General features: G+C 55.9%; 2 protein-coding genes across 3 annotated transcripts in view; one reads left to right on the plus strand and one right to left on the minus strand.

The window, feature by feature from the left end:
* Window positions 1–6,685, plus strand: part of Myh14 (myosin heavy chain 14) — a 60,824-nt gene extending 54,139 nt beyond the window's left edge. For both annotated transcript variants that reach the window (XM_052164097.1, XM_052164104.1), the window contains 4 exons: window positions 859–1,067; window positions 3,992–4,100; window positions 5,673–5,845; window positions 6,129–6,685. In XM_052164097.1, the coding sequence (XP_052020057.1) occupies window positions 859–1,067; window positions 3,992–4,100; window positions 5,673–5,845; window positions 6,129–6,285 (648 nt within the window). In that variant the 3' untranslated portion in view covers window positions 6,286–6,685. The remainder of the gene's footprint in view (window positions 1–858; window positions 1,068–3,991; window positions 4,101–5,672; window positions 5,846–6,128) is intronic.
* Window positions 6,686–8,004: 1,319 nt separating this feature from the next.
* Kcnc3 (potassium voltage-gated channel subfamily C member 3) lies at window positions 8,005–21,418 on the minus strand. Its single transcript, XM_052164116.1, is given in 7 exon segments — window positions 8,005–11,597; window positions 13,463–13,568; window positions 13,570–13,589; window positions 13,820–14,014; window positions 14,764–14,793; window positions 16,091–17,198; window positions 20,537–21,418. Coding segments are annotated over 7 exon segments (2,358 nt in total). The 3' UTR covers window positions 8,005–11,580.
* Window positions 21,419–22,275: the final 857 nt, after the last annotated feature.

Below are 22,275 nucleotides of genomic sequence, written 5' to 3' on the forward strand. Positions count from 1 at the left end.
GCAAACCCTCCACCAACTGAGTTCTTGCCAGCTCCTGTCACCATTTTCATTTACAATTAAAAATTTAAAGGCTTAAAGGAGGGCTGCTGGGCCGTGAATGTACCCTGGGAGGGGGAGGTGCCAAACTCTGTAATCAGCCTGGGCTGAAGTGTCTTCCGCTGCCCTGTGATTTCTGAGCGAGCTGAGGGTGTTGAGGTGCTATTATTAGGATCAGGACCAAGTCTACACATCTGCCAGCTGCTATGAATGGAGGCTTCACTCCTCAAATGAACCCCTCCCCCCAACAGGGCTGCCGGGGGCTCAGACTCTCCGTCGGGAGGGGCCGAGCCTGCCTCCGCCTCCTGGGCGCCGCAGGTGACCCTGGTGCAGAGAGGAGTGTGAAGGGCCTGAAATAGTCCAGTTCACAGCCACAAATTTAGAGCATTTAAGCAACTTTGTGACCATCCCTGGGACTCACTGAAATAGCACAGCTGAACCCGGATGTGATGGTGAATGCCAGTCCTCCCAGCATTTGGGAGGTGGAGGCAGGAGGATCAGTTCTAGGTCATCTTCCCTTATATTGTGAGTTTTAGGTCACCCTGAGTAACACGAGACCCTATCTCAAATAAAAATGTTAAGGCTACGTTTAAAATAATTTTGAGTACATTTAAATAAGTTTAAAACATTCTTGTTCATTAAAAAGTAAAGGGTGCGCGGTCTGGATTATTTTTCCTGGGTTTGTTCAGCGCTGTCGTTGAGTTCTTTGTACCACCAGGCTCTGGGCTGTGCATTTAACAGCCGTGAGCTCGGCTTGTCCCAGGACGTCCCTGGTGTTGTCACCAGCTTCGTTACAATGTCCCATCTCCTTTCCTGCCGCAGGTAGAGACCCTCACCACAGAGCTGTCTGCTGAAAGAAGTTTCTCAGCCAAGGCGGAGAGCGGTAGGCAGCAGCTGGAGCGGCAGATCCAGGAACTGCGGGCCCGCCTGGGTGAAGAGGATGCTGGAACCCGGGCCAGGCAGAAAATGCTGATCGCTGCTCTCGAGTCTAAACTGGCCCAGGCAGAGGAGCAGCTGGAGCAGGAGAACAGGTAAGGAACTAGGATGCTTTGGCATGGAAGTCACTCCAGTCCACGGAGGGTACCATTTATGCAACAGTATTGCAGCTAGCTACTGTGTAACAAAAATACCCTAAAACTTACAGAATTTAAAAGAAGCTTATTGTTCTGAATTGGCCCTAGCTGGTAGACTGTTTTGTGAGAGGCCTGGTTGGCCTGTCTGGTGTATCCTTTGTGATAGGAGGGTTGGCTACATTGTTTTGCTTCCTTGGGCTTGTGTACCACCTTGCCCAGGATGACTAGACCAACTTCTTCCATGTGGCCTCTCACCCTCCAGCAGGCTAACCCAGGATTGCCTGCACGGCAGAGCCGGGGTCTGAAGAATAAGGGACTCTGTCACTAGTTCTAGAGGTTTGGAGCTTGTGCTGTGGCACTTTGGCCATAAGTAGAACAAGTCTTGTGATAGCTCGAGTGTACAACCCTGTGGAAACAGCTTTTTCTGTCACCTGCCACGGGTGTGGGAACAGGAAGGGTTGAGAACTCGTCCCCCACCCCAGTCAAACCATCACGAAAAGGAATGCCTTTTTCTTACGTAAAAGGTGCTGGGCTCTGGGTCAATGCCCATGTTTTTCTCCCCTGGTCACAGAATGGCTGCAGTTGTATTTAGCACCTCGTAGCTGGGGCCATACCCATAGTTAGAGCCAAGAAGCCACACTAGGAAGATGGCTCAGAGGGTAAAATTCTTACTGTGAAGTGGGAGGACCTGAGCTCGAAACCCCAGCACCCACAGAGAAGCTCGAGTGTGTCTGTGACACAGCATTCCTACAGCAAGACGGGAGGGAGAGGCTGGGAGGCTGGGGTGCTTGCTGAACTAAGAGACCCTGCCTCAAACAAGGTAGAAGATGAGGGGTCCTCAGTTTATCTCTGTTGCTATGGCAAACGCCTGGACAAGATCAACTTGAGGGAGAAAGGGCTTATTCAGCCTGTAAGGCTGTAGTCCCTTGTTTTGGGCCCCAAGGAGGCAGCAGCCTGAAGCTATGGTCACAGCCGCCATCCAGGAGCCTGCACTTGACTGAGCTTCTCTTTACACAGTCCACCCAAACCCAGGGAAAGCGCTACTGCCTTGCAGGCTGGGTCTTCCCGTTAAGTCATTTCACCACCGTCAACACAATCCCCAGGGGAGCGGGGCGCCACAGCCCAGCCTGATCTAGTCGCTCCCTCGTCTAGACTCTCTCCATTTGATCGATTCTGTGTTGTCTCAAGTTAATCAAAAGTAGTTATCAATCCAGGCTGGCAATGTGTTTCACGCCTTTGATCCCAGCATCCAGAGGCAGCGGCAGGTGGATCTTTGTAAGTTTGAGGCTAGCCTGATCTACATGGAGAGTTTCAAATTAGCCAAGGCTACGCAGTGAGATCCTGTCCCATAAAACAAAACAAAACAACCCCACCAAACAAACAAAACTAACCAAAGGAAAGAAAACATGAAGTGCACGTCCCTGCAGGTGCCTGACAGGGAAGCACACCGAGCAAAGCAATGAGAGAGAAAGCCTGGTTCAGACTTTGTCAGCCTACATCAGACTTCAGGGAGTCTGCCCCGCACGGCTCTGTGTCAGCATATTCAAAACACAGTGCAATTTGGGGAAAAGTTTGCAAGCAAGAATCAGTCCTACTCCAGGTGCACGATAAAGCTTAAGGCGTGGCTTAGAACTCCTTTACAAAGTGTGAGTGACCATGAGAGAGGGTTTTATAGTTAAAAGGCCTAGGATCTAGTGTGGTCTCTGGCCAATAGCATAGAGGTCAACCAGCCATAAAATACGTGTGACTTCTCCCCTAAGGATAGGTTTACTTGGTATCTAAATGTAATGGTATAGCAAAGGAGAGTCTGGGATAATCAGCACAGGGGGCTTTGGATGAGGTCTGCCTCTATGGCAAAATATGCCTACATAGAGAGCAAAAAGGTCACCAGGAAGTTAACGAAGTCCACTCACAGCCTTCTGGAAAGGAAAACAGGCATTTCTGTGTGCTTAGCATTTCTGGTTTCACTAGTGAGCTGTGTGCCCCCAACAGTCAACCAAAAGATGAACCGTTTTTGTTTTAGAAAGGACTGCTTGGTGAACTTGCCACCAAGTTCTGAACACAGTTCCCAAGACCCACGGGGCAGAAGGGGAGGATCAACGGCAAGTTGACCTTTGACCTCCATAGCACATGGCATGCATGTGGACACACACACACACACACATAAATAAATGAATGAAGCAGGAAGCAGTGGCAGCAGAGGCTGAGTTTCCTGTCAATGAACCTCCCATAATACCTGTCAAGAAACATTCCACCCATTAGTTTCACCGCTAAGCCTGATACATGAGCAGTCTGGTGCAGCAGGCATCCCCTAGCTGTTGAGACACCGTGGACCACAGCACCAACAGTCTGCACCTGTCGGCCTGGCTGCCAACTATGTAGATGTGCTGCCCATCATCCTTATGTGGTGTATAGAAAACCAGATCAGACAGGCTTGTCTGCCTGTGATTCCTGATTGCCAGTTTGGCATTTCTACCTCAGTATGGAGGGCATTCAAATTATTCTGCATCCATCCAGAGGTTGGGGGTTGGGCTCAGTGGGTAGAGTGCTTGCACAAAGGCCGGGGCTTCGTCCCCAGCACTGCGTATCTGTCATCCCAGCACTTGGGAAATGGAGGCGGGAGGATCAGGAGTTCAAGGTCATCCTTGGCTGCATAGTGAGTTTGAGGCCAGCCTGGGCTACATGAAACCCTGTCTCAAAGCCATCCACATCACAGGAGAGATTCTTAAGAACATTAGTTGTTTGGCAGCCAGTGTCTGGCTGAGTGGGAGGCGGCTAGAACGTAGCAAAGGGGGAAGAGGCGCAAGGACGGGGACAGCCACCCACAATGCTACGACGACAGAGGGTTTCCTGGGCCACTAACTACCTTCTCTTCTTTTTAGGGAGCGCATGCTCTCTGGTAAGCTGGTGCGCAGAGCTGAAAAGCGGCTGAAGGAGGTGGTTCTTCAGGTGGATGAAGAGCGCAGGGTGGCTGACCAGCTCCGCGACCAGGTGAGCAGGCATCACCACAAACAGTAGCCAGTGGGGTCAAAACCAGGAAAATGCAGCAACCTGGCCTGGCATCTGGCTCAGTGGCTCATCCAAGGTATGGTGGAAACTGAGGCAGAAGGATTGCTATGAGTTCTGGGATAGCCTAGAGTGAGAGATCCCTTCTCAAACCACCAGCAACAATGAAAAATATCCTCTAGTTTGTAGGTGACAGAGCCTAGATGTGACTACAGGTCTATGTCCAGGCAGAGTCTCTGTGACCTTAAAAGCTCAGCTCTGCCTTGTTTGCTGTTCATTACACAAATGATAATTGAGTATGGCCTTTGTGCCAAGCACATTACTAGGCATTTGTAGTAAGGTGCTGGTATGTTTCCTGAAGGCCCTGGCCCTCACAGGGCTCACATTACTGGCCTAAGAAAACTATTATACATACAACCAGACAAAGATAATGCCAGACTCTGGCGAGGGCTATGAAAAAAAAGAATGATACAGAAATGGAAGCCTTGTCCAGACTGGATGCTCTGGGAAGGGCTAAGGAGGTAACATTTGAATGAAGACCTCGGCCAGGTGTAAAGAGCAGGAAGTTCAAAGGCCTGGAGGAAGTGAACTGAACAGAATGAATCAGAATATGTAGAGAGAGGAATATAAGAAATGAAGTCGAGGTTGGAGATGTGGCCCGATTGGTAGAGTGCTTACCTAATATACCAAAGACCCTGGTTTCGACCCAGCAGTGCAGTTGGGAGGTGAAGGCAGGACCATCAGAAGTTCATCTCTAAAGAGCATCTTTAGCCACATATTGAGTTCAAGGCCAGCCTATGATACATGAGGCAAATGGAGTCACATGATATGTGTTCTTACCCTGAAGAGAAGTGGCAGTGTCTGTGCAGATCAGGGTGAATATCGTGTGGTCACTGAATTCATCAGAGACATGGACATGAGGAAGACTATATTAGGGCTGGCCTTAATTAGGACAGTCTTGGGGAGCTGGTGGCAAGCTGTGAGGGGTGGGGTAACAGCTCTCAGTGTGCCAGTACCCTCCCAGTGCAGTCACATGACTTCCAAGGATCCCCGTGTTTATACAGACAGGGCCCTGACAGCCCAAGGACTAGTTTCATCAGGTCAGCTCAGTTAGCCGGTGAGTTTATCAGGGTCACTTATAGGAATGCGGTGATTCATAGACACCAACCCTCCCCACCCCACCCCAGCAGGAGTGACGGCTGCAGCCCCAGAAGCCCACCCCTCTCAACTTCCTGACAGTCTCCTAAATGATCCTGCATTCCAAAGAGCACAGACAAAGGAGTAGGGGTGGGGCGTGGCCGCAGATCTCACCGAGGGCCTGGTACTCTGTGCACCTCGTGGGATTGCTAAGAGCCCCTTCACTGCAGCTCAACACCCCCCCCCCAATCTTCTGACTATTTTGTTGCCATAACTGAAGGTCTCAGTAGGTCACCACAGCCGACCCTGGTCATGCAAAGGAGAGACTGAGGCAGGGTGGAGGCTGGTGTGAGGAGTGCAGGGTGTGTGGCAGTAGGCACTGGGGACACCATAGGAACGACCTGGTTCCTCTCCACTCAGCTGGAGAAGAGCAACCTCCGGCTGAAGCAGCTCAAGAGGCAGCTGGAGGAGGCAGAGGAGGAAGCTTCTCGGGCACAGGCTGGCCGGAGGCGTCTGCAGCGGGAGCTGGAGGATGTCACTGAGTCTGCAGAATCCATGAACCGGGAGGTGACGACGCTGAGGAACAGGCTCCGGTAAGCCTCGCACGTGGTGGCACCACTCTGGAGAGGAGTGCAGGGCCTCGCTAGGTGGCAGCATGGGGATAGGACCCTAGGGAGGGAGGGGGCTGCGACCTTCCTGTCTTCCCAATGTGCTTTGCAGGTGCTCAGGTGCCGTCTGCACCTGTTTGCCCATGTACCAACCTTGAAGCGCAGCTTTTCCTGCCCCCATCTTATCCTTTCTGCACCAGTGTTCTCCTCTCGGTCCGCACCTTTGTCCCCATCTCTCTCACCTGTACGTTCCGTTCTCCTCCCATAGGCGTGGCCCACTTACTTTCACCACGCGAACTGTGCGCCAGGTGTTCAGGCTGGAAGAGGGCGTGGCTTCTGACGAGGAAGAGGCTGAGGGAGGAGCAGAGCCCAGTCCTGCACCAACTCAGGAGCCCGAGGCTCCGCCCCCTGCCACACCCCAATGATCCAGTCTAGATGCCCCAAGGACAGAGTCCTTTCCAGTGCCCCTCCTGGTTTGCACTTTAAAATGACACTGTCCCCTGGCACTTTCCGGCACTGATGAACCCTATTGGGACCCCAGGATCCCCGCTCATTGGGGACCCCAAACCAAGGAGCTGGGTGGGAGGGAGGCAAGGATGGTCACTCTTGCTAGAGAAACAAAAGTGAACATGGATGTCAAGGATGTCCTGTCTGCTCCTGTTTTCAGCAGGCATGTCCCCTGGAGACCCCGGGCAGGCAGGGCGCTTCCGTCCCGCCCAGCAGCTTGTCCTCGTGGGGGGGGGAGGGGATCTGTGTGCTCATAGGGTAGTGCTCGTGGTCCCTCTTGCTCCAGACACTAAACAAATAAACTGGCTGGACCCTTCACCATGGCTGCGTGTCTAACTGGGGATCAGCTTCCGTAATATATGAGATCCTTCCTAGGGACAGGGCATTTACAGCACAATTACTGAAATTAAAGGTGTCTTACCGTATGCCAGGCAAACCCTTGTGTTCTCAGCATCTTTGAGCATTGCTCAGTGAGACAAAACTTCCTAGCCCTTTCAGAGTCGTAGAAACCTGCTCAGACCGGCTGAGCTTAGCCTCGGGATACCGGAAGTCTGAACCAGGATCCAACAAGTCACACACATCCTGGCTTCAGGGTTGGTAATCCGCAAGCGAAGATCCAGGTTTTGCAGTTGCATCCGCCTTGTGTTCTAGGGCTCCAGGGCACAAGCTCTCTAGATCCCAGTTAGGAAGGCTGTTCATATTTGTTATCAAGGAAACTGAGGCAGGCGCTTGCCGCAGTACCGGAAGAGGCCAAAAGATCGGGTCCCCAGGAGTTGGAGTTACTGGGCACTGGGTACAGAACTCCAGCCTTCTACCAGATTAGCACGGGCTCCTAATGGCTGAGCCCTTCTAGGCCCCTCCTCATGATTCTTTTGAGAAAGGTTCTGTCATTGAAACCTATTTTGCCAGTTGGCTAAACTGGGATATATGTCCACCTCCTAAGTGCTCCAATTACAGATGTACTCTGCTGTGCTGAACGTTTACCTGGATTCGAGGATTGAACTCATGCTAATACTTGACCAACCTTGCCAGCTCCTTTGTGGGCCTCTGCCATCTTTGTAACCTTTTTGTTGTTTATTTTTGTAGCTCTGGAAATTGAACCCAGAACCTGCCTGGAGCTGGGCAGTCTCTTTACTGCTGAGCCACACCGCAGTGTCTCACTGGGGGATTCTGAGAAACTTGGTTCCCAGCCCATTTTTACTATTTTCACCATTCTTCCCCCTCCCCCGTCCCGCCTTAACCTCTTGAGAGGCATCTTAGGCCGGGACCACCTAGCCCAGTTCCCACCCACACCTGAAGCTCTCTACATGCACCCCAAACTCAAATGAGAAAAGTCACTTGTAAATGAAAAGGAACCATTTATTGGGCTGGGGATTGGGAGGGCAGGTGGGGAGGGGCATGACACTGTTTCTTTGTGGGGGGGAGGGTTGACATGCGGCAGCTTCTGCGTGGGTGGTTCATGCACCCTGGGTGGGCGTGGGGGAGGCTTGGGGGAGGAGCCTGCCGACTCCTTCCTCCCTGCCTGCGGGTGGGCCAGGAAGACCCGCCATTAGCACCAGAGTTGCAGACCTCCCCTCCCCCAGACTCAGGACCCGCCCCCATCCCTGAGAGCGCCCCTTGGCCAGCCCCTCCCGCGCCAGGTCAGGCTAGGCCCGTCCGCTCACTAGAAGTAGAGAAACTTATTGCTGTGAGTGTGTGGGGAAGGAGAGGAGCCATTGAGCTCAGAAAGACCCCCTTCCCCTCTGTCAATCATTCCTCCCCATCGCCCCGCCCCCAAGTCCGTGCGTCCCCCCCCCAGCGCAGGAGGGGTGCGCGACGCATGCGTGTGTATGTGGGGGGGCGCGTCATGCAGCGCATGCGTGCAATTGCAGGCACCCTGGCGGCCATGGGGAAAAGGGAGACCAGGACCTGGCTCTCCCTCCCCGAATCCCACACTGTTTGGTAAATTGGGAGATGTGGAGGGGCAAAAATCACGTTTTATAGACGTTTATGACTGTAGCTTATTTTTTTTAAAAAATGCTTAACTAAAAAGCTGGATATGTGTAGGGAACTGGAGAGCAGGGGGAAACAGTGGGAAGTGGTTGGTACCCTTCAAAAAGGACTCTTACCCCTTCCCCCGCCCCATTCGTCTCTTTTGAGGGACAGGGGGGATAATAGGGGTTGTTTAAGTAAGTTGAATCCTTTGGCAATATTAGGAGTCCTCACCCTATACCCTGGTGTCTAGAGTCCCCTAGCCCTTTGCCCTGCCCCTACCAGATCCCACCCCACTCCTCAACCCCTGTCTCACCAGGGTTTAAGGTCCCGAGGGAAGGCGAGGGGTGCGGGTGGGACTCAAAATGTCCCTTGCATAGGAATTGTTGCATCAAGAATTGGGCCCAAGGACACCCCCACCGACAGTTCTGGTGACAGCGGGAGGCTTCCCTGAGGCGGTGGGAACAAGGGATTGCTAATTCTGCCGACCACCCAGCTCCAAATGGGGAGTTCGCTAAGGATTCTGGGACCAGTGTGGTCTCTGGGCTTGGGGGAGGTAGCATCCTGGAGCCAAGACAAGATTTGAGAAAGTTTTCCACCCGAGAATGTGGCACATAGTGGGCAAGGAAGCTGGGAAGGGCAGGCAGAGATCCTAGCCGAGGTGGGCGTGTCCTCTTTTCCCACCAGTCGGGCAAGAGGGGTTGCAGGAGATTGAACCCTCGGACCTTAGCACATTAAGCAAGGCTTTTAGCATTGGGTCCCATCCTGTCCTTGACTTGCTTTCATTGGCAACACCCAACTGCTGCGCTGCCAGGACGCACCAGCCGGGTGTGAGCCTGCAAAGAGCACACAAGTTTAAAACACTTGGTTGTCTGTGCACTTTGCAAACTTCAGCACACGAAGAGGGAACGGGAGTCCCACGCTCTGGGAAACTCTGGTGGCCATTAAGAAAAGTGTGTTTTGGCACCATCTGGGGGGGAGGTTGTTGAAGAGGGGCTGCCTAGACAGCGATGCTGGAATGGGGAGCTCCCTGGCATCAGACAGACAGAGCTTGTCCGTCCGAGGTGTTGTGTCAGAGGCGCCAGGAGACAGAGGAATGTGATGTCTGGGTGTTGGGGCCGTCTGGGGTTGGGGGGAGGCTTGAGGATATGGGGGTGTCTAGGCAATGTCAGGGTCTTGAGGACTGTCAGAACCCGGATGGCTGGAAGTGAGCTGGGGTGCCAGGGAAGGGTGGAAGAACTCTGTGGTGCAGTCCAGGCCAGTGGGGGATGGATGGAATGCTGGAGGAGGGGAGTGTGGGAGGTCGGAGACCGTGGGGTGTGGAAGTGCGGGGTGCCAGGGTCTATCTCCGTAAGTCTAAGGAACTAGTCTCACCTCTTGGGATAGAGTGGAGACTGCAGTGGGTAGAGGTTCTGGGCCTGGAGGGCCAAGCCCATGCAGCGAATAGAGGGAGCAGATCCCTGGAGGCGGGCGTGGGTGGAATGCACCAGCTGGCGTCCTCCAAGCCCAAGAGCAGCTGGCAGACCCCACCCCCACCCCAAGCTGAGCTCCTCGGGCTGCGGCTGATCAACCCGTCTTCCCTTTCCTACGTGGTCCTAGAGGTTTTTTGCTTTTCCTGAATCAATTAGTGATGGGTGGGTTGCCCTTGGGAGGGGGGTGACCAGGAAGACCCCTAAAATGCTAGCCCCGCCCCCAGAGGCTCCCAGCAGCCTCCCCTCCAACTTTCTGCACGCAGCTCCTGGCGGCTTATTGCTGAAGAGGGGGTCGGGGAGCCATGCAGACTGGAGTGGGTGCCCCAAGATGGAATCAGCTTTTAGTTATTTACAGGAGTCATGGGAGGGGTGTCTTATGGCTCATGGAGACCTGAGGTTTGCTTTTTTTTTTTTTTTTTTTGGAAAGGGGAGGGAGTTGTCGGGGTACAGGCTCCAGCCACGCCCCCTCTATCCTGGGTTCTCTAGTACATGGGGAGTGAGAGGCCCCGGGGGTGTCTGCTGGCATCATCTCTTTTACATAATATTGACTTTTTTTTTAAAGAACCCTTTCCCCACCCCTACTCCCAGCTCCTTTTCACCTTCCCATCACCCCCAGTCCCCCCCACAGTGGGGAGGACAGCGCTAGAGGATGGAGGGCAGGGTGGGGGGAGCTCGGCGCGTGGCCCGGGGAGAGCCAGGGGGGGTGGCGAGGGGTGCGAGGCGCAGGGACACCCCGCTCAGGCCCACAATGCTGCTCAGGCTGCGGGACTTCTCGTAACCTGGGGAAGGAGCAGAGACAAGGGTGGGAGGGAGCGTGGGGGTGGAGCCAGGGTGAGGAGAGCCCAAACAGGGAGACACAGGCAGAAAGGGGGATGGAGGGGTGAGAGATGCCCAGAGACATAGAGATAGGCGGGATGGGCGGGCCGAGGAGATGGAGAGAGGTGAAGAAATCGGAGAGTCAGTCAGCATCCACAAGAAAGGTGCAGACACAGGGAAGGGGAGAGACAGGATTAGGAGGCGGGTGGTGCCCACTGAGCCTCCCCATCCAGCCATGCCCGCCCCTCTTCCCCCTCCCCAAGGTCCCCTGGTCTGAGGCCCAAAGGCAGCAGTTGGTGAGGTGGGATGGTGGACGGCAGGGGCTGGGGTGGAGGCAGCGGCTGGTGGCTGGCGGAGGGGGCTGCGCAGCAAGGAGCTGGAGGCCTGGTGCAGGGAAGGGAAGGGATTCCTTGGGACCTTTTGTTAAGAGCCTACTGTGTAGCCCGGGCTGGCCTAAAACATCCTAAATAGCTTAGGTTGGACTCAAATTATGTCGCCTAGGCTGGCCTCAGCCTCACTCTGTAGCCCAAACCGGTCTCAAATTCAATATTTAGCCCAATCTGAGTTCAAACTCAGTAGGTAGGTGGCCTTGGACTGAGAGGCAGGAGCCGTTTAACTCGGCGTGGACATCTTTCAAGGGTCCAGGACATGGCATACAGTAGAGGTTTCCAAAATTGGCTGGGGTCTGCTGGTGACAGGAAGCAGTAAGGTCACACAGCTTGTGGGATCCCACATCAGGACCAGTAAGGGTGGTTGGGGTTCTTTTGGCTCTGCCAATACCAGGGCCTAGAATGGTTTCTCTAGGCATCCCAGGCTGGGACGTGGTACTCAAACTGCAGGAGAGAGTGTCTGGAGGGGATAGAAGCCCGGTGTCTCTAGGACACGCCCTCCCACCATTCCCAGTTGCTAACCTGGGGGGAAGGGACAGGGGGAACCCGAGGGTCTCGCGAGGTCTCAGGCGGTGACAAGAGCTGGGGACAGAAATACAGAGAGTCAAGGATGGGGGATGGGAGGCAGATGGGAGGCTCCCCAACACAGGCTCACTGTTGGGGGGACGGAGAAACGCCGGGATGTCTTCCTCCTCTCTGGTGTTTTCCGGGGGGTGATGGGAGCGGTGAAATGGGGGCAGCCAGAGACATCAAATATGGCAGGAGCTTCCGGGGTGGCTAGGAGAGGGGAGGACCGAAGGTGGGAGCAACGGGGTTGGGTATGGGAATAAGAGGTCGGTGTGAAGAAGGGTGAGTGGGGACAGGCCAGGAGGGAGGGAAGACCTTGGGGTGTTAAGGGGGGGGGGCGTGACAGATGGGGACAGGGGATGGACATTACACTAGGGCAGAGAATAGTCAGCCCCATCAGCTCTGGCCATCATTTGAGTTCAATGAATGGATTTTGGTATCATATGCAAGAGAAGCAAGGGCCTTGTCCACCCAACTGGGATCCCCAACCTTCCCCACTTATTCCACTTTACCCTCCATCCCACCAGAAACCCTCAAGGTAGGGGTGAGGAATAGAGGTCTGGGTTCAAGCGAGGGCGTGGGGTGAGATGGGAGGAGGGAGGGGAGGAGTGATGAGATGGGCATGGAGGGCTGGGGGAGGGGGGAGGGCTAGGACCCTCTGTTCTCACACCTGTCTGCTTCCCTGAGGTCTGTGGAACATGGGGTTTCATTAGGCCTTTCCTGAAATGTCCCATGTCTTGGGACTGACTATAGCACACCCTTAGGCTGAGAGCAAGGCTTCTGCATGTGATTCTATTTTGGAAGAAGGTGCTGTGTTGTTTCTAGAAGTAGACCATACACTTTCAGTCTGCTTATCGTTTACGGGAGAAGCCGGCCTCCCCCAGCACTGGGCCACCCGCGCTGCTCTCTGCACGCGTGCCTTCCCCAGATTTATCGATCATGACATCCCCACCCGACTCTGGCCCAGTCCATTTGGCCTCTGAGCCTACACACGTCTTTTTGTCCTTTACATCCAGTTCTCAGGTCACTTTCTCGGAGCTGGCTGTGGCGATACCTACCCACAATCAGGCCCGTCCACTCCGAGAGGACAGGTCACAACCGGTCAAAGAGAACCTGAGCCTGCTAGAAAAGCTCCTTATTCCTCATGGTGGGACCATGGAACGGCTGCCTCATGCGGTGTGACAAATCACCCCCAAAGTGGAGACAGCAGGGTCTTGCTTTCTAGCCCAGGCTAGTTTCAGCCTCACAATCCCCCTGCCCCAGCACCCAAGGGTGATTACAGATGTATACCACATGCCTGGCTTTGACATCCTTGACTGACCCTCTGACTCTATCTTTTCCTTTCGTCTCTGTAGACCTGGCTCCAGCTAGATACCCATCCTTTGTCCCGAGCCTCTCATCCCATCTCCCAGCCCCTGGCGTGGCCCCACTTTCCTCGTCCCTCCTCTGATATGTCCATCTGTTTTCTACTTGGCCATCAGAAACCCCCAGGGAGCTAAGTCTGCTCAGGTTCAACCCAGCTCTTAGGATCAGGGAGAACCCTCCGGCTTCACTCCGTCCGGCACTAAAGAGTGTCCAGTGCATAACCCACCTTCGTGGCTGCATCTAAAAATAGCCAGAGTGGGGCACAGACAGGTGAGAGCAGGGTCAGGGGTGGGGTTGGGGGGAGCAAGTCAGAGGTGGGCGCTGGGGCTGGGCTCGTTCTGGAGTGTAAGGACTAGGCAAATCCTGGGGGGACCGTGGGAGTCAGTGTCAGGAACTGGGTGCAGCTGTTCGCCATGGGTGAGGGTGTTGGTCAGTGGGAGACAGCATGTTCTGAGAGGTTAGTCGGGTACAGAAGGAAGGGGAGTCAGGAGGGGCCGTGGTGAGGAACTACTTACCCTGGGGGGGAGGGGTTCGTCCACTAGGGGGATATCCAGGCTGCTGCGTTGGCGTTGAGGTCGGGCAAGAAGCTTGGGGGGCCTGGCTTACGCCAGCATGGGGGGGGCAGTGGGGGAGCACCAGTGGCTGGGGATGAGGGAAGAGGCCAGAGAGTCAGGGTGGGTGGGGGAGATGGAGATGAAATAAAGACAGGTGAGGAACCTTGGGGCTCAAGGGGAGGGAGGACAGGGAAGAAGGCGGTGTGGGGCTGAGGGGCAGAATAGAGGGAAGTCCAGCGCCTCCCCCACCCCCTTTCCTTCCTCCCGTGGGCTGGGAGAGAGGAAGGGTCTCTGGGGAGCCCCTGGAGGGCACCTCACCTTTTCGGATGGAGCCATCAGGGGAAGGGGCATAGTCCGTGACAAGGAAGCAAGCTCGATCCCGGCTGTAGCGGCCCCGGCTTCCGGGTGTGATTGGGCTCTTGTCTTCTGGAGACATGGCTGGCTGGTCGATGGCGGGGCAGTCCTCGTGGGCCAGTGCAGCTGCTGCAGGGTCTCCATTGGGACGGGGGTCTACTGCAGAGGGAGAGGCCAGAGACGAGAGACATTGAAGGCGCACAGGGACTGACAGCGATGGAGAGAGGAAGATTTGAGTGATCCCGGCAGGGGGGTGGAGCTGTGGGGGTATAAGGTTGTGGTGCTGTGACTGGGGTGGGGAGTGCTAAGAGGCAGGGAGGGCAAGTGTGACTGAGAGTGTGGTCAGGCTGGCTAAAGGGCAGCGGTGAGTGCTGGCGAGTGACAGGCGGTCAGGCCTGGTGCGAATGTGCTAATGTCCAGAAGGAGACTGGAGTGCTGTGCTTGGTACCCACCGGCAGGGTAGCTGGGGCTACTGCGGGCCAGGCATGGTAGTGCACACTGTCATCCCAAGTCACTCAAGAAAGAAGCTGAGGCAGAGGGATTCCGAGTTTGAGGCCAACTTGGACTGCATAGCAAGATCCCACTCAACCCCAAAAAAGAACAATAGAAACCCAGAAAGGGTGGGCGCGGGTCGGTGTTCCGATGCAGCACTTTGGTGGGACAGGGAGGATGTCACGGGTTTCGAAGAGGCTGCTTAGAGACACGTCTGGGGTGCTGCAAAGGGTAGGATGGGGAAGGGCTGGGAAGGTGACAGGTGAGGGAGGGTGAGGTGGGGGTCCCCTAGGCTCTGACTTAAGCTATTTTTAATGGACGGAAAACTGGGTTAGCGGCTAAGGGAGCAAGATGGGGGCCAGGCAGACTAGCTCATTTTCTTGACCTACTTAAGGCCGGTTGGGGGGGGCACTCACCTCTTTCCTCCAGGACACCCAAGTCACTGCCTGCAAGAAACAGAGTCCCCCAGGACACATACAACCCGAGAAATGAGGCACAACTGCTACCTTTCTCCTCTCCTCCCTCCTCTTCCTGGCCTGTCTCCTTATTTAAAATAAATAAATAAAAAATAAATTTTTTTTGGAGACAAAGTCCAGGTTAGCAAACAAACTCCATAGTCCAGGCTAGGTCTGAACTCACCAGCTTTCTGCCTCAGCTTCCCAAATGCTGGGATGCCAGGTGTGCTCAACCAGACCCGGCTGCCTCTTCTCTTACAAGAACTCTCTGGGATCCCCAGTGTCTCCCGCTGCCCTCTGCAGACCCTGCCTGGCAGCCCTGCACCCTGACCCTTGAGCCCTCCTAAGCTGGCCTCTGCTGGTTTCAGTTTCTCCCTTTGCCTTCCTGTAGGTGGGGCCTGACTCCATTCCTAAGTCAGGAATGGACTTTCAGCCACAGACACAAACTGTGAGGTAGCCAGGCCTGCCTCTCGCTTTCCTAGGAGTCGTATGAGACTTCCCATGTCCCACACTGAGCCCCTTTCTGTTTGAGACTAGCGCTCATGTAGCTCAGACTGACCTTGAACTCCGGACCCTGCCTCTTCCGCTTCAATCCTGGAATTACATGCCTAGCCTCTCATTCTTTCTCTCCCTCTCTTCCCTCGCCTTCTCAAATAGAAATAGGAGTATCCCTAAGAATTAGCATGAGCTAGTAGCCCAGGAAGCCACTCAAGCCTTTTGTTTGTATGTATGTAGCTCAGGATAGCCTCAAACGCGTGTTGGCCCTCCTGCCTCAGCCTCCCCAGTGTTGGAATCAAAGGGAAGAGCCACCAAGCCCTTCTCTCTCTCCCTCTCTCTCTCCCCCCACCCCCCTCCCCCCTTTCCCCTCCTGTCTTTAGCTTCTTTACTTTCTTTCTCTTTCTTTTTCTTCCCCATGATTTTTGAGACAGGGACATGTAACAGGCTGGCCTTGGACACCGCCTCCTCGGTACCCAGTACCCCCAAAGGACAGGAGGCACGCAGCATCACACCTGGTTCCTGACTCTTTCTCCGAAGAGCCTCACTATGCTGCTTCTGACCAGGCCTTTGAGAGCAGCCTGGTTGAAATCCATGTTCACCAACTCTCTTCCTGTGTCCGTGGCTCCTTTTGACTCCTCTCCAGCCTTCTAGCCATTTGTCCTTTCTGCTCTGCTGTTTTCCACCCTACTCTGCCTGAACCTAAGAGAAACCCTGCCCCTGCATCCCCTCATACCCTGCCACTTTCTCCCACCAGAGCTCCCCACACCTCCAGCCCTGGCCCCAGCCTCACCTGCCCTGTTGGTTTCAATCACCTCTTCTTGAGCCAATGGGCAGGGCTCACCAGGGGCTGGCAGAGGAGGCAATCCCATGATTCCCAGTCCCCCAGCACCACCCCTGAGCAGCCCGGGGTGCGTGTGGGGTCCAGGTGGGTAGGCCCCGGCCACAGTCACCCCCATGGAAGGAGGAGTGATGGGCGGTGGTGGGCTGATGCCACCGCTGCCGTGGTGGGGGTGTGGCGGGGGCGGAGGCGGAGGGTCGGGCTTGCAGTAGTTGGGTGAGCCAGGCTGCGGAGGCCTGGGGATATGTTTGTTTTTCTTCTTTGGCAATTTCTGCTTGGCCATAGCCAGTGAATAGTACATGCCGAAGTTGTTCACGATGACGGGCACCGGCATGGCGATGGTCAGCACACCAGCCAGCGCACACAGTGCCCCGACCAGCATCCCAGACCACGTCTTGGGATACATGTCTCCGTAGCCCAGTGTCGTCATGGTGACCACAGCCCACCAGAAGCCGATGGGGATGTTCTTGAAGTAGGTGTGGTTGGAGCCCAGGATGTCGTCAGGGTCGGCCCCGATACGCTCGGCATAGTAGATCATGGTGGCAAAGATGAGGACCCCCAGAGCCAGGAAGATAATGAGTAACAAGAACTCGTTGGTGCTGGCCCGGAGCGTGTGGCCCAGCACACGTAGCCCCACAAAGTGACGGGTCAGCTTGAAGATACGAAGGATGCGAACAAATCGGACGACACGCAGGAAGCCCAGCACGTCCTTGGCAGCTTTGGAGCTGAGGCCTGACAGGCCCACTTCCAAGTAGAAGGGCAAGATGGCTACACAGTCGATGATGTTCAGACTGCTTTTGAGAAACTCCACCTTATCCGGGCAAAAGGTGACCCGCATGAGAAACTCAAAGGTGAACCAGACCACACATACACCTTCCACATAGGTCAAAAAGGGTTCCGTCTCCACCTCCACGTTGGTGATGTTCTCCGGGGGAGCCCCAGGGATCGGGGAGGCCTGCGTCACCGTCTTGTTGCTGATGTGGATGAAACCCTCGTGTGTCTCCAGGCAGAAGGTGGTGATGGAGATGAGGATAAAGAATAGGGAGGCGAAGGCCACGTACTGCAGGGGGGCGGGAAAGAGAACGGGGGTGACTGACTTGTTTATATCACTGGAGTCTAAAGAACATGCCGGTGGCCTTGCGTTCCCCACTTCAGGACCCAAATCCTACGAGAATCCAAGCGTTCCCACTAATGCTTCCACCACGTGTAGCAGTCTGCTCTGAGACAGGAACGGAGGCTCAGGGCAGGAGCTTGCCACAGTGACCCCAGGGAAGAGCCCCTTCTGGGTTCTGTATCAGGGCTCCCCAGAAGGACCCAGCTATTCTACTCGCAGGAGGGGATGAAAACGAATGCAACACTGCCCAGGTCTCAGGCGCTCGGCTCCCAGCCTGGAGCGGGAAGAGGAGAGAGGAGGTGGGGCACGGGACACTAGCCACAACCGCCTGATGCACAAGGATCAGCACTCTGCCCCCAGAGTCATCCTCAGCCCATTTTCCTTTATTTCAAGACAGGGTCTCTAACTTCACCAGGCTGGCTTTGAACTTACAAGTCCTCTTGACTGAGCCTTCTGAGTAGCTGGGAAAACAGGCCACTAAGACCGGCTCAAAAACCTGGGTTCGAATCGGTCAAACTGGAGCAAGGGTTGAGCTTTCCGAATCTGAATTTTGTTTTTTAATGGCATTGTTATGAAGATTTGGTGCGCGTACAGAGGGCTTGCTTCCAAAAACAGTGCTTGGCCGACTGCCTAGAACACAGTGAGATCCGAGCTGTTACTAGGGTACGGTGATCACTTAGTGGGGGGCAAGCATGAGGAGGTCAGAGAACGGCTAGGATCTAAGGACCTCATTGTCAGGATCCCACTGGAAACAGAAACCTGCGGGGCAGTTCAAGGATGTGGGGGGGGGGTGCTGTAGGGGGAAGGCCTCCTGGGTGCAGGCTAAGGAGAGGGAAGACGGGAAGACGAATGAGGAAGAAAGGAAAGTCTTATGGATGGAGACAGGTTACGGTTCTAGAGAGGTAAATTCAGGGGCCTAGACGACGGGCCAGAGTCCAGTAACTAGGTCCTGGGTCTTAGGATAGGCTGGGAGAGTGGTCAGAAGTGTAGACCACCGACTTGATTTCTCCGCAATGGTGAAGAGGCCAGAGGCCTCTGCAAAGCGCATGCCCGGGGCCTCCCTTCCCCCACCCCGCAGGCTGCAGCACTGCAGTGGAGGCGGGCCGACCCGGCCGGGGAGGAGGGCGCGAGGCGGCCAGAACCATGGACAGCTCCCCCAGCCGCAGTGCGCAGCCGCAGTGCCCCGAATGCCTTAACTCCTTCCAGGCTAAAGCACCGCAAGCCAGCGCGCAGCCGCAGTGCCCATGGCTTAGGTTTCGTGGCTAGAGGCCACCTATCCTACAACTGGCGTAACCCCTTCCTCCCCAGAGGCCCGAGGAAGGGTGGGCACCCGCTGCAGCGCACAGGTGCAGGGTTGGTTTCCCCTGGAGTGACTCTTAAGCAGAAGGCATGGAGGGGTACCAAGGCTCTGTAAGAAGGAAAAGAAAGGCAGAGCCGGGACTGGGCCCTGAGCTTGGAGGCGGTTTGCGGTCCCAACTTGCAAGAAGGTCCGCCTGGAGGTTGGAAAGTACCGGCACACAGCAGATACTCAAATAATTCTCAAAATCCGTGCAAATAAATAAATGAGTAATCTTCGTTACCACTCTGGATCCCTAATCTGACCGTTACCTAAAAGCTCTGGCTCTGTTTCAGCACCCTTCAATGGGGTCAAAGGAATGAAGGACTACCCAGGCCATCGAGCGGGGGAGGAGATGCTCAGAGGTCCAAAGGAGCACCTGGGGCCATGTCCCTCCTGCCCCTCTTACTTTCCCCTTCCCCCAACTCAACCCCAAATGTCGCCAATTCAGCGCTTCTCAGGGACTAAACTTTATGTGAAGCCTCCGGCCCCCCCTTTGTTCTCACCCCCAACCTCCCTCCCCGCCCCCCCCCCCCCCGCAGTACGAATGCGGCACTGCGGCTCCGCGTCCTTCCTGGCCCAGGACGCGGCACGGTGGGGGGCGGGGGCGAGAGTGGAGAATGGCTCTTCCGTTACCCACTTTTGCTAGTGCCCCCCCTTTTCCTGAACATACCCCCAAGCTATTCTCACATACTTCGCCCCAGGGTCTCTCAGCCCAAAGGAAGTTTAGGAAGAGGGAGAAACTATGGCCAGAGCTATCAAGAGAGTATTCCTAAGGCCCGGGAAGTTACTGAGGCTTACAAAGTTTTCCAGGAGAGATCTTTGAGCGACTCTGGGGTTTCTAAGAGAGGAGAGGGTGGAGAAGAGAGGAGGGCCGGGGGAGGGCTCTGGGTTTTACACCAGGGGAAACAAACAGAGGTGGGGAGAACAAGGCTGGGAGAGGAGAGCCCTGCTGGCTGAGCTAGCCCAGGATGGGGGTGGGGTGGGAACTGAGAAATTTCTGGGCTGATGACTTGGATTTGAGGTGACACAAACTTCTGAAAGTCGCTTGGCAGAATGAGAAAGTAACTGGGGAAGGAGGAATGGAAATGTGCAGTTGGAGGGAAGGGTATGCTGGTAACTGTGAGCGCTTCCGGGGTGGGGGCACATACTGGGGATGCTGGAGAGGGTGAGTATAACATGGGTCTCTTCTGGAGACACGGGAGTGGAACCTACTGGGCTCCTGCTGCACGGGAGGACGTCCTTTGCAGGACGTTGGTAAAGAGGGTGAAGAAGCCGAGGGTTTAGAAAGGAAGACGCCGCCCCCCCCCCCAACACACACTGAGCTAGGTTGTGGGGAAACTGTCCTGACTAGGACCAGTGATGTGGACGTTCAGAACGCTCCCGTGGGGGCGGGGATCTTCTAGAACTTTGAGAGCTAAGAGCAGATCACAAACAGCCAGGAGGTCCAAAGTTGGAGAGAAAAACAGATCTAGGAGTTGGAACGGGGAGAATGCGAGAGGCACCCAAGGAGGGAGAGATGGAGAAGGAGCTTCAGAGGGTCTGGAGGGGTGTGGGGCCGGGACACTGAGGGTCGGGAACAGTAAATGACTTCAGAGTGTTCAAGGGACAGTGAGGAGTTTTGGCGAGGCTGAGGACATTCTGGGGCCTGCCAAAGGTCTCAGAAGGTGTGTGGGAAAGGCAGGGTCGGACTGTCCAGGAAATCCAGATTGTCAGCTAGGGTTTTTTAGCTGCGGGTTGGGGTTTAGAAGGTCCCAGAGACGCTGAAGGGTCGGAAGGTGTCCTTGGAAGGGTGGCCTAAAGAGAGGGGGTGTGTTTGCAGGGGCCCAGAGAACTCCAGCTGCAAGGAGGAAGGGCTCCCAGAGAACTGGAGAGCTCGGGAGGAGGGACACTGGGATGGAGTGCTCCGGAAACGGAGCGGTTGGGATAATTAGGAGTGCGCGCTCACCCTGGCGGCCCGCGACGAGTAGGGGTCCTCAAAAAGCGCCCACACACGGGGCTGCCAGCGCCGCCACCACGTGCCGCCCGCGCCGCCCGCGCCCCCGGCAGGTCCTCCAGCACCTCCGCCCGCGTCCTGAAAACACAGACGCTTGAGCTCGCCGCCTGCCCCGTCCAGGCCGCCGCCTCCTGCGCCCGCCTCGTCGTCCAGGCCAGCATCGTGGGCGCCTCCGGCGTTGGCGTTGGCGTTGCCGGAGGAGTCCGGGGCCTCGAAGGAGTCCAGCGCTTCCTCAGCATCACGGTGCTGGCGGTAGGTCATCCAGCAGCAGGCCTCCACGTCCGTCTCGTCGATGCCCCAGAAGCCCAGCTCCTCCTCGAAGAGCGGCCCGCACACGTCGGCCGGGCAGTGCAGCTTGCCGGTGCGGTAGTAGTTGAGCACGTAGGCGAAGACGCCCGGGTGACGGTCGAAGAAGAACTCGTCCGTGCCCGGATCGTAGTCAAAGCGCGCGGCCGCCTCGGGCTCGGTCAGCCCGGCCAGCCGGGTCCCCGGCAGGGTGCGCAACGTGGAGCGGTACGTCTCATGGCGCACGCCGCCCACGTTGATCACGATCTTACCGCTGTCGCCGCCGCCGCCGCCGTGCCGCCCCATGGCCACCGCCGGCAGCCCGGGGCATGGCTCGGCACGCCGGCCCCCAGGCCCGCAGGAAAGCGGGGCACCCGCCGGGGAGGCGGCGGTGCCGGACTGAGAGCACTGCTGCTGCTGCTGCGGCGGCGGCGGCGGCAGAGGTGGCGGTGAGGACTCAGGCGGCTGCGGCGTTGGCGCCGGCTGAGGATGCTGCTTGCCGGTCCCCTGGCGCCCGTGGAACGACCAGACGCACACTGAGCTGAGCATTGGACAGGGAGGCGGGGCTGAGGGGGCAGGGTCTCAGGGGCGGGGCCTGGGTAGGGAGGCAGATGTGATTGGACAAGAGGAGGTGATGAATGGATGGGGAGGGTGTGATTGGGCAGGTGGAGGGAGGACACGAGCTGATTGGCCTGAGGGACTGGGCGGGGCCACGGCTAGGCAGACTCCAACCCAGCCTAGCTAGAGGAGGTGGAGTTGCACAGAGAGCTCAGGGATTGGATCCTACCTAGGAGAGGGCGGGGCGTCAAGGGGACCCTAAAAATGCCTAACTCAGCAGCACAGCGAAAATGGAGACCTCAGAGCCAGGTATGGGAAAGAGCCAGATATCGTGAAGGAAGGGGATCAGGCGTTCAAGGTCATGCTACAAAGTGAGAAAGAGGCCAGCCTGGGCTGCATGAGACTCTGCCTCAAAAAAAAAAAAAAGCCTATCAAGTCTTGGGGTGGGGGCGGGGCGGGGGGAAAATCACAACAAGAGAAGCTGACAAAAAGAAAACAAATTGACTAGAGCCGGGGCAGGCAGGACCTGCACTGAAAAGGCAAATGAACAGGAGAGTAGCAGTGATTGGATGCTGCGAACCCAAGAGACTATTAACGATCCTTATTGGGCCGGGACAATGAGGGGGAGGGTCTCAACTGGGGTGGGGGCGGTACAAGCGGACTGGAAGTGGAGTTGGAACTTGATTAAATAAAAAATTGACAGGAGACAGTCGAAGGGGAAGATACTGGGATGCTGTGGTAAAGGAAAGAAAGAGAGGCCTGGGGGCCTCTGGATGGAAGCTAGGGAGGGGCCGAGGCTGCAAGGTGTGGAGTTCTGGGAAGCCTTTAGTTTGCTATCCTCCTGCTAC

This window comes from Apodemus sylvaticus, chromosome 1 (genome assembly GCF_947179515.1).
Source record: "Apodemus sylvaticus chromosome 1, mApoSyl1.1, whole genome shotgun sequence".
Taxonomy (NCBI): Eukaryota; Metazoa; Chordata; class Mammalia; order Rodentia; family Muridae; genus Apodemus; species Apodemus sylvaticus.